At 69.3% G+C, this 10,491-nt stretch overlaps 1 protein-coding gene across 2 annotated transcripts in view; it reads left to right on the forward strand.

Annotated features, from left to right (window-relative positions):
- Window positions 1-9,870, forward strand: part of AEBP1 (AE binding protein 1) — a 41,190-nt gene extending 31,320 nt beyond the window's left edge. For both annotated transcript variants that reach the window (XM_084615404.1, XM_084615403.1), the window contains 15 exons: window positions 358-447; window positions 920-1,012; window positions 1,504-1,578; window positions 2,020-2,129; window positions 2,227-2,366; window positions 4,103-4,187; window positions 4,433-4,577; window positions 5,081-5,169; window positions 5,838-5,961; window positions 6,304-6,500; window positions 6,812-6,991; window positions 7,212-7,554; window positions 8,044-8,183; window positions 8,267-8,366; window positions 8,816-9,870. In XM_084615404.1, the coding sequence (XP_084471530.1) occupies window positions 358-447; window positions 920-1,012; window positions 1,504-1,578; window positions 2,020-2,129; window positions 2,227-2,366; window positions 4,103-4,187; window positions 4,433-4,577; window positions 5,081-5,169; window positions 5,838-5,961; window positions 6,304-6,500; window positions 6,812-6,991; window positions 7,212-7,554; window positions 8,044-8,183; window positions 8,267-8,366; window positions 8,816-9,375 (2,471 nt within the window). In that variant the 3' untranslated portion in view covers window positions 9,376-9,870. The remainder of the gene's footprint in view (window positions 1-357; window positions 448-919; window positions 1,013-1,503; window positions 1,579-2,019; window positions 2,130-2,226; window positions 2,367-4,102; window positions 4,188-4,432; window positions 4,578-5,080; window positions 5,170-5,837; window positions 5,962-6,303; window positions 6,501-6,811; window positions 6,992-7,211; window positions 7,555-8,043; window positions 8,184-8,266; window positions 8,367-8,815) is intronic.
- The last annotated feature ends 621 nt before the right edge of the window (window positions 9,871-10,491 follow it).

A 10,491-nucleotide genomic window follows, 5' to 3' on the forward strand; every position in this document is an offset into this window, starting at 1 on the left:
GCCAGTGCATGCAGGCCTAGTCAGCATGGCGGGGCTTAGGCCAGCCGGAGGATCTGGCCTCCCCAGGAGCTAACAGAGGCTCCAGCCCCTGTTAGAACCAGCAGCCAGGGGGTCCCAGCTGGGGGGGGCTGTGACTCTGGGCAGGGCTGAGGTCCTGCGGGGAGGGATGCCCCGTGCCCACACGGCCCAGCCTGGGTGCACGCCGGCCCAGTGCCACGTCCTGTGGCATCCCCGGAAGGGCCGATCCCTGTGTTCTCCCTCACTTCCCGCTGCGTTCGGAGGCAGCGTCCCTGTGTGCGTCCCCCCAGGGTGCTGTCACCCGGCCGGCCCTTCAGTGCACCCCACTCTCGCCCCCAGTGGAATACGGCCTGCCCCAGCCCAAGAAGTTCCCCAGCAAGAAAGAGGATGAAGACGAGATGGAAACGGACGAGGAGCGACTCAAGCCAGGTAAGGAGAGGGCTGCCCACGATGGGGCGGGGCAGGGCACACAGGGGGAGGGTCCGGGCACATGGGGCAGGGCCAGATTCATTGTGGGAGAGTCTGGACACATGGGGCAGGGCCAGGTGAATTGTGGGAGGGGCCGGGGACATGGGGCGGGGCCAGGTGAATTGTGGGTGGGGCCAGGAACATGGGGCAGGCCCAGGTGAATTGTGGGCAGGGCCAGGGACATGGGGTGGGCCCAGGTGAATTGTGGGCGGGACCAGATATGCTGACCATGCATGCATTCCCCAGTAGAGCAAACCCCTGGCCATGTGGGCTCCCTTCTCCCAGCTGGCCAGTGCTGCTGGCTGCCCCGGGGATCCCCCGGGACACAGTGTTCAAGCGGCCGGGGCAGAAGGAACCCACCAGCCTGGTCTAACCCTCCCTCCCTCCTCGGCCACACTGACCTTGACCCTGCCCCTCTCCCCTCCTGGACCAGGGAAGCCCAAGAAAGGCGGCAGCAGCAAGGAGGAGGAGGAGGTGGACACGGAGGATGACAAGTGGGCAGAGGAGAAGACCAAGGAGCGGAAAGGTGAGTGCGGAGCTGCCTCCCCGAACCACGTCTCTCCTGGCTGGGGCCCAGCTCCGGGGCACCGCACCCAGAATCCCGCCCAGCTCCGGGGCACCGCACCCAGAATCCCGCCCAGCTCCGGGGCACCGTACTCAGGGCTCTTGGCGGGAGCCGACCCTGGAGCACTGTACTCAGGACCCACAGTGGGGCCCGCTCTCCAGCCTGGCCCTGCCTAGGTAATTCCAGGTGCTCTTGCCAGGCTGGCTTGAGTTAGAGAAACGCGCACACGGTTCCCCCCACCCCCACACCCTCTGCCCTTCCCAGTCCCTTCCCCCTCGGCTGCTCTGGCCCTGCTACGCTGCCAAGGGGTGCAGGGCAATGGGCCCCTGTCCCATCTCTTCTCCGTGCCCCTTCCTGGCACCCTCAGTGCCTGCCCAGAGCAGGGGGCCCAGCCCCAGCCACGGCATCCTCCCGCTGCCTCTCACTAACCCCCCCACCCCAACCACCTGCAGGGAAGCCGAAGAAGCCGGGAGGGAAGAAGTGGGAAACAGATGAGGACGAATGGACGCTCCCGGAGGAGAAAACAAGTGAGTGACCCTGTGCCAGGGGCCCAGCCCGCCAGCCAGGCATGCAGGGGCAGGGGTCAGAGCCACGTGCCCCCTTTGGAGAGAAGGGGCAGGAGGGTGAGTGAGGCCGGTTTGCCCAGGGCTGGGAGATGCAGAAACTGGGCACGGCCCCTGACAGCCAAGCTGCCCGAGCCTCAGCACCTCTGCTGGGTTGGTGCCCACACTGGGCCCGAGGGCCTGACTGGCACCTGCTGCCCGGCAGGGGCCACGCCAGCTGCAAGGGGCAGAGAGCAGGGAGAGCTCCCCCACCAGCAGCGGGCACAGCAGGGTCGCTCCTGGGCCGGGGGCAGCTGGGTGTGCGGGCGTGACACTGAGCCGGGGAACCCAGGGGCCGGCAGGGAGCTGGGCTAGCGAGTCGTCCCCACCCCGGGTCATGCGGGCGCTGCCCTCCCTGCCTTGCAGCGTGCCCCCCCATCGGGATGGAGTCCCACCGCATCGAGGACGACCAGATCCTGGCCTCGTCCATGCTCCGGCACGGCCTGGGCGCTCAGCGCGGGCGGCTCAACATGCAGGTAGGAGCAGCCCCACCCCCAGCCCCGGGGTGCCCCCACCTGCCATTGGCCTCAGGGCAGACCCTGCCCTCTCCCCTCTCCCTCTGCCCCCTCCCAGGCCGGCTCCAACGAGGACGATTTCTTCGACGGCGCCTGGTGCGCCGAGGACGACACCCGGGCTCACTGGATTGAGGTGGACACCAGGAGAACCACGAAATTCACAGGGGTCATCACACAGGGCCGGGACTCCCAGATCCAGTACGTACGGGCCGGGGGGGTGTCCCAGATCCAGTACGTACGGGCCGGGCCCTGGGGGGGCTCCCAGATCCAGTACATACGGGCTGGGGGGGTGTCCCAGATCCAGTACGTACGGGCCGGGCCCTGGGGGGGCTCCCAGATCCAGTACATACGGGCTGGGGGGTGTCCCAGATCCAGTACGTACGGGCCGGGCCCTTGGGGGGGCTCCCAGATCTAGTACGTATGGGCCGGGGGGGTGTCCCAGATCCAGTACGTACGGGCCGGGCCCTTGGGGGGGCTCCCAGATCTAGTACGTATGGGCCGGGGGGGTGTCCCAGATCCAGTACGTACGGGCCGGGCCCTTGGGGGGGCTCCCAGATCCAGTACGTATGGGCCGGGCTAGGGTTGCCAACTGTCTAATCACACAAACCCAAACACCCTTGCCCCGCCCCCTGCCCTGAGGCCCCGCCCCTTCTCCAAGGCCTCCCCCCCACTCACTCCATTTCCCCTCTCTCCATCGCTCGCTCTCCCCTACCCTCACTCACTTTCACCTGGCTGGGGCAGGGGGTTAGGGGGCAGGAGGGGGTCATGGGCTCTGGGCTGGGGCTGAGGGGTTCGGTGTGAGGGAGGGGGCTGAGCCTGGGGCAGGGAGTTTGGGTGCAGGAGGGGGCTCAGGGCTGGGGTAGGGGGTTGGGGTGCAGGAAGGCTGAGGGGTACGGGCTCTGGGAGGGAGTTTGGGCGCAGGAGGGGGCTCAGGGCTGGGGTTGGGGTGCGGGAGGGGTGAGAGTTGCAGGCTCTGGGAGGGAGTTTGGGTGCGGGAGGGGGCTCAGGACTGAGGTAGGGGGTTGGGGTGCGGGCTCTGGGAGGGAGTTTGGGTGCGGTAGGGGGCTCAGGGCTGGGGGTTGGGGTGCAGGAAGGCTGAGGGGTACGGGCTCTGAGAGGGAGTTTGGGTGCAGGAGGGGGCTCAGGGCTGGGGTAGGGGGTTGGGGTGCAGGAAGGCTGAGGGGTACGGGCTCTGGGAGGGAGTTTGGGCGCAGGAGGGGGCTCAGGGCTGGGGTTGGGGTGCGGGAGGGGTGAGAGTTGCAGGCTCTGGGAGGGAGTTTGGGTGCGGGAGGGGGCTCAGGACTGAGGTAGGGGGTTGGGGTGCGGGCTCTGGGAGGGAGTTTGGGTGCGGTAGGGGGCTCAGGGCTGGGGTAGGGGGTTGGGGTGCAGGAAGGCTGAGGGGTACGGGCTCTGGGAGGGAGTTTGGGTGCAGGAGGGGGCTCAGGGCTGGGGTAGGGGGTTGGGGTGCAGGAAGGCTGAGGGGTACAGGCTCTGGGAGGGAGTTTGGGTGCAGGAGGGGGCTCAGGGCTGGGGTTGGGGTGTGGGAGGGGTGAGAGTTGCAGGCTCTGGGAGGGAGTTTGGGTGTGGGAGGGGGCTCAGGGCTGAGGTAGGGGGTTGGGGTGCGGGCTCTGGGAGGGAGTTTGGGTGCAGGAGGGGGCTCAGGGCCGGGGTCGGGTGCAGAAGGGGTGAGGGGTGCAGGCTCTGGGAGGGAGTTTGGGCGCAGGAGGGGGCTCAGGGCTGGGGTAGGGGGCGCGGGAGGGGGTGCGGGCTCTGACGCTGCGATTCCGCCCTGCCTCCTGCTGCCTGGCTGTGTCCTGAGGCCAAGATCCCTGTCCTTGCCCCCGCCCTGCCCAGAGACTCCCTGCCCCGGCTGTGGCTGCCCGCAGCTGCCCCGGGGTGCTGAGTCCCCCCCCCCCGCGCTCTTGTCTCCCCAGCGATGATTTTGTCACCGCCTTCTACGTGGGCTTCAGCAACGACAGCCAGAACTGGGTGATGTACTCCAACGGCTACGAGGAGATGGTACGGACCCCCCGCCCCCGCCGGGGGCTCCTGTCTGCCCCCCCAGCCCTGCCCTCACCCCGCCCAGGCAGCCTCCACCGTGTCTGGGGCACAGCGGCTGTAACTCCGGCATGTGGCTGGGGCTGGGGGGCACTGGCAGAGCATGGGGGGGCGGGGTTGCCCGGCACCCGCCTCCTTTGCCTGACCCCAGGGGCCGTGTGTCCTGGTGCCCCCCCTGACGCTGCCTATCGGGCCTCTCCCTGCAGCTCTTCCACGGCAACGTGGACAAGGACACGCCGGTGCTGACCGAGTTCCCGGAGCCCGTGGTCGCGCGCTTCATCCGGGTGTACCCGCAGATCTGGAACGGGAGCCTGTGCATGCGGCTGGAGGTGCTGGGCTGCCCCCTCTCCAGTAAGAGCCGGCCCCGGGCGGGAGGCGGCTCTGGGGAGCTGCGCGGGGCCTGGCCGCCGGGGCAGGAGGGACCCGATGGCGGGGGCAGAACAGACCTGAGAGCCCTGCATGGCCAGGCTGCTGCTGGGGGGCTCTAGGTCCTGCAGCCCCCAGCTCAACCCCCCACCCCCTGGTTGCAGGGACTCTGGGGACCCGGACCAGCACTGGGAGGGTCCTGCCCAGGAGGGGGCCCTGCCCTGGCTGAGCCCACCTGGACAGGTCCCACACCAGAGCCCTTGGCAATGCCAGCGTGCTGAGCTCACCAGCTGGCTGCAAGGGGCTCTCCACCTGCCCGAGAGCCTCCGTCACAGCGCGGCCCCTCCCAGGCGCCAGGGTCCCCGCCTCGTGGCCCGTGCAGCGCTGAGCCCCCTCTGCCCCCAGCCCGCACCGAGCCCCTCGCTCCCAGGCTCTGGGCGGGCGGGTCGCGGCTGCGGGTCTGACCAGCGGCTCTGCCCCTTCCCCAGCCGTCAGCAGCTATTACAGCCAGCAGAACGAGGTGACGTCCACCGACAACCTGGACTTCCGCCACCACAGCTACAAGGACATGAGGCAGGTGCGTGTGCGACCCCCCCTGGGGACGGGGGTGCGGGTTCACCCCCCGGCGTGGCATTCACAGCCTTTCCATGCGCATTGCACTGGCTCGGAGTCTCTGCCCGCTGCTGGTCCCGCAGGACAGCACCCAGTTCCTGGGGTGTTTCCAGGGAACCCCCTGACCCCTCTGGGGGGGTTCGTGCTGCCCTGGCCTCCTGCCGCATTAGGCCCCGGCCCCTTGGCCAGGGCAAGTGCCCCCTCTCTGCAGCATTTCCCAGTGCTACAGCCGGCCCCGTGTCCCCGGCATCTCGGCCCCTCCCGGCAGAGTCATTGCCAGGGACTGGCCCCCCCCGGCATTCGGCTGACAGCGAGGATCGACCCTGGCTCCTCTCCCGCCCCAGCTCTGCTCACAGCCAGCAGCCGGGGGCCAGAGCTGCCTGGCGCCAGCCTGGGTGACGTCAGCTGATTCCACGAGCCTCTTGGGGCGCCCGCTGCCGGCCCCGCTGTGCGTCCCAACAGCAGCGGCTCCCCGGCCTTTATTCCCCCCATGGGAGGGCAATTCAGCCCCGCCCTGCGCCCCCTTGCCTTGTTGGCAGCATGGACTCCCCACCAAGGGCCTCTCCGTCCCCTCCCTAGAGCCACCCGGGGCGGGCAGGCCTGGCCCCTCTAATGCCTCCCTGCTCCCTGCAGCTCATGAAGGTGGTGAACGAAGAGTGCCCCAGCATCACGCGCATCTACAACATCGGCAAGAGTTCCCGCGGCCTGAAGATCTACGCCATGGAGATCTCGGACAAGCCGGGGGAGCATGAGCGGGGTGAGGCGGGGCCTGGGCTGGGGTTGGCCCGCCGGGGCATGGGCAATGGGGCAGGCGGACCCCCTCCTACGTTAGCCACCGCCAGCCTGGGGATTTCCATGCGGCAAAGCACCAGGCCAGCGAGGGGCCAGGAGTTGGTGGCACCGGGCTCCTGGGCGTCTTGCCCTGCCAGCCCCCAGCGTGCCCCCCCCCAGGGATCGGAGGGCGTCTCTCCCTGCGCGGGGCGGAGGGACGCGGCGTCTGTCCGGCCTGCGGCTCCCCTGGACCTGGTGCGCTGGGCCCGGCTCTGCCGGCACCCGGGGCTGGCGGGCATCGCCCTGACCCCGCGCCCTCTCCCCGCAGGGGAGCCCGAGTTCCGCTACACGGCCGGGCTGCACGGCAACGAGGTGCTAGGCCGCGAGCTGCTCTTGCTGCTGATGCAGTTCCTGTGCAAGGAGTACCAGGACGGGAACCCGCGTGTGCGCAGCCTGGTGACCGAGACCCGCATCCACCTCGTGCCCTCCCTCAACCCCGACGGCTACGAGATCGCCAGCCAGGCGGTGAGAGACCCCCCCCGTGGCATGACCCAGTTAGCAGGGACCTCAACCTGGCGGTGTGCCTTGGGGCGATGCAGTGGGGTGGCTGGGTGCTGGGCATGGGGGCGGACCCTGCTGGGGGCTGGGCATTGGGGGCAGAAAGCGGGGGGAGGGGTGATCCGGCATGGGGGAGGGTCCTGCTGATGCTGTGAGGGAATGGGGCAGGGGAAGCCGCGCTCAGCCCTTGGGGCATGGCAGTGTGTGTGTGGGGGGGTGGGGCTGGTGCCAGCTGCCGGGGGGGCGTGCTACTGAGTGGATCGTGCCCCTCCCCGCAGGGCTCGGAGCTGGGCAACTGGGCACTGGGCCACTGGAACGAGGAAGGCTACGACATCTTCGAGAACTTCCCGGACCTGGCCAGCGTGCTGTGGGCGGCCGAGGAGCGGAAGTGGGTCCCGCACCGGGTCCCCAACCACCACATCCCCATCCCCGAGCACTACCTGGCCGAGGATGCCCACGTGAGTGCCGTGGCGGCTGGGAACCCTGCCCGCAGGGCTAGGGGGAAAGGCGCTGGCAGGGAGCGCCGTGATGGCATTTACGGGGAAACTAGTGGGCAGGGTGCCAGCCAATGCCCGGCTGCCTCATGGGGTGGGGATTAGCCACGGGGAGCAGGCAGGCGTGGCTGTGCCTGGGGGCAGGAGGTGCCCACCTGCCCTGGCTCTGTGCCCCCCCCCACAGGTGGCCGTGGAGGTGCGTGCCATCCTCACCTGGATGGAGAAGACCCCCTTTGTGCTGGGAGCCAACTTCCACGGTGGGGAGAAGCTGGTGTCGTACCCCTACGACATGGCGCGGCCGCCCCCCGAGGGAGAGGGGGCGGTGGCACGCACGCCGGACGACTACGAGGACGAGAACCTGGAGGCACAGGAGACCCCCGACCACGCCATCTTCCGCTGGCTGGCCATCTCCTATGCCTCGGCTCACCTCAGCATGACCGAGACCTTCCGCGGGGGCTGCCACACCCAGGACATGACCAACGGCATGGGCATCGTCAGCGGCGCCAAGTGGCACCCCCGAGTCGGGAGTGAGTGGGGGGGTGTGGGTGGGGGGGTAATGCCGCAGCAGACACCTGCCTGGCAGAGGTGCCGGGGCGGGGGGGAACTAGGACAGACAGGGCTCCCTTTGGGAAGGGGCACACCCCCCCAGCCTCCATTGTGCTGGCCCCTCAGCTGGGTGCCCCACAGGCCACTCTAGCCTCACCCCCTCCAGAGCTTTGTCCGCAATGCCCCCACCCCCGGAACTCCCTGGGGGTCCAGCCCCCACCCCGGGCAGTGCTGGCAGGCGGGGATCGCTGAGCTGGTCTTTCTCAGCGCCGTTCCCACCCAGGCCAGGCGCTCCCTCGGCTCAAGGGGGCACGCCCCAGAGGCTGGCATCACTGCGGCCATGCTGCCCGCCCCAGGGCCCCTGCCAGCCCCTCAGGAAGGGAACGATCCCCCCCACACGCGGCACAGGAGGGCTCCAGCGCTTCCCTGGCCAGTGCTGACAGCCCGTCCCCCTTTCTCTGCCGGGCCAGGCATGAACGACTTCAGCTACCTGCACACCAACTGCCTGGAGCTCTCCGTGTTCCTGGGCTGCGACAAGTTCCCCCACGCCGGCGAGCTGCAGCAGGAGTGGGAGAACAACAAGGAGTCGCTGCTCACCTTCATGGAGCAGGTGGGCCGGGGGGGACCGAAGCGGGGGGGCCGGGTGGGGGGGGCCCTGCAGCAGCCCTGGGCTAACAGCCTTTCCCCCGGCAGGTGCATCGGGGCATTAAGGGGGTGGTGACGGACCAGCAGGGGGACCCCATTGCCAACGCCACCATCATCGTGGGAGGAATCAACCACAACATGAAAACAGGTACGGCCACGTCTCCCGCTCCCCGGGGCGGGTCCCTGGTGCCCCAACCTCTCCCCCACCCGCAACAGGTGCTGTTCCCTCCCCCGCAGCCACCCAGCCTCCCCACCCCCACGCTGGGTGCTGTTCCCTCTCCCCCATCGCCCAGCCGGCAATGGTGCTGTTCTCCCGCTCCGCCGAAGGGCACCCAGCCTGTGCCCTGACCCCATAGCACACACCCGGCAGGGATCCTGCAGCAGCCGTAAGTGTCCCCGAGCTGGCCAGCCCCCCTCCAGCAGCCAAGGCTGGAGGTGCCCAGCTCTCAGTGGCAGGGGGGCCCTGACCCATGGGCACACCTCTGAAAGGGCCCGGGGCTAAGCCTCTTCCCAGAAGGGCGCTGACAACCCTGCGAGGTGCTGGGCAAACCCCTGCCCCACGCGCTCCGCTCACCCCCTCCCCTCATGCCCTCGCAGCCAGCGGCGGGGATTACTGGCGCATCCTGAACCCGGGCGAGTACCGCGTGGTGGCCAGGGCCGAGGGCTACAACCCCAGCGTCAAAACCTGCAACGTCCTGTACGACATCGGCGCCACGCAGTGCAACTTCGTCCTCTCGCGCTCCAACTGGAAGCGCATCCGGGAGATCATGGCCATGAACGGGAACCGGCCCATCCGGCGCATCCCGCCCGGGCGGCCCATGACGCCCCGCGAGCGCCTGCGGCTCCGCCAGCGGATGCGCCAGCGGATGCGGCTCCGCCAACAGATGCGCCGGCGGATGCTGAACGCCACCACCGCCCCCCCCGGCGGGCCCCCCCCCACGGCCCCCCCCACCTCCCTCCCCTTCGCCTTCAGCAGCACCACCTTCGCCCCCTGGAGCCAGCCGCCGCCCACCGCTGCCACCTGGGAGACCGAGACCTATACCGAGCTGGAGACGGTGACGGAGATGGAGATGGAGACGGGGGCCTGGGAGGTGGGCACAGGGACCCTGCAGCCCCTGACCACGGCGGAGACCTACACCGTGAACTTTGGCGATTAGGAGGCGCTCCGCTCGCTGCTGCCTAAGGCCCAACCCAGATGCTAGCGCCCAGCGGCCAGCTCTCTGCCCGCGGCCAGCCGTCCTTTCCACGGCCGCAGGCACCGTCATCGGCTTCTAGAGACCCGCGGCTCCGGGCAGCCTGCTGTCGCCCCAGCACTCACCCCCACCGGCCTCCTGCTTCCATGCCAGGCTCACCATGCTGCTTTCTAGGAGTCCAGGGATATGTAGCTGCCCGCAAGGGGCTGGGCATGGGGATGCTTGACCCTCCTGGGCAGGAAACGACGGGATCCCCTTGAGACCGGGTAGCCCCAGCAGCTGGCCAAGCTCAGGGAGGGTTGGTGTGGGACCCACCCTGTACCTCTGCACCGCCCAGCAGGGGGAGCTGGGGCCCTCTCCAGGGCAGGGCCCAGGAGGCAGGGGCAATACAGCCCCACGGGCAGCTGGGTTCCTCCACGCGGTTCCTGTTACACGAATAAATCCAGCTACGTTGGTAAAGGTGCCAGCTTTGTCTTCTCTTGCCTTGCAGGGGGTGGCTTGGGGCGAAGGGGGAGGATGGCTTGGCTGAGCCCCAGGGAGAGAGCCGCGTGTGCCAGCAGCAAGAGCCCCGTCGGTGAGGCTGCAGCCACCTCACCTGCCCCAGGCCTGCTGGTGGTGGGGCACAACAGACCCCCCCTGCCAGGGACCCGGACTCATGCCTGTGTCCCAGGGTGGTGAAGCTGGAACAGCCAGGCCCCGGCAGCCCCAGTGCATGGGCAGCAGCCCCAGCTCCCCCCACCGTGGCAGGCTCATGCCCTCGCCCTTAGCCAAAGGGCTAGTGCCCATGCTCTGGGGTGTAGACCAGCCAGGGCCCCACTGAGAGGGGCGGCTGGTCACTCAGCCAGGCCAGGCCCAGCCACGGCTTCCCCGGGAGGGACTCCACCACCCCTTGCCAGCCCAGAGCTGGCGGGCAGCAGCGGAGCACCCTTGGGTGGATGTAGCAGGGCCCGCGCCGGTACCTCCATCCCTGCAGATTCAAGGGCGAGCTGGAGCGGGGGGTGCATACAGGCCCCCAGAACTGGGCAGTCTGCAGAGGCAGGGCGCTCAGAGATGCCCCCTTGGCCACCCCAGCACCAGAAC

The sequence above is a fragment of the Lepidochelys olivacea genome, assembly GCF_965140295.1.
Source record: "Lepidochelys olivacea isolate rLepOli2 genome assembly, chromosome: 26".
NCBI classification, from domain to species: Eukaryota; Metazoa; Chordata; order Testudines; family Cheloniidae; genus Lepidochelys; species Lepidochelys olivacea.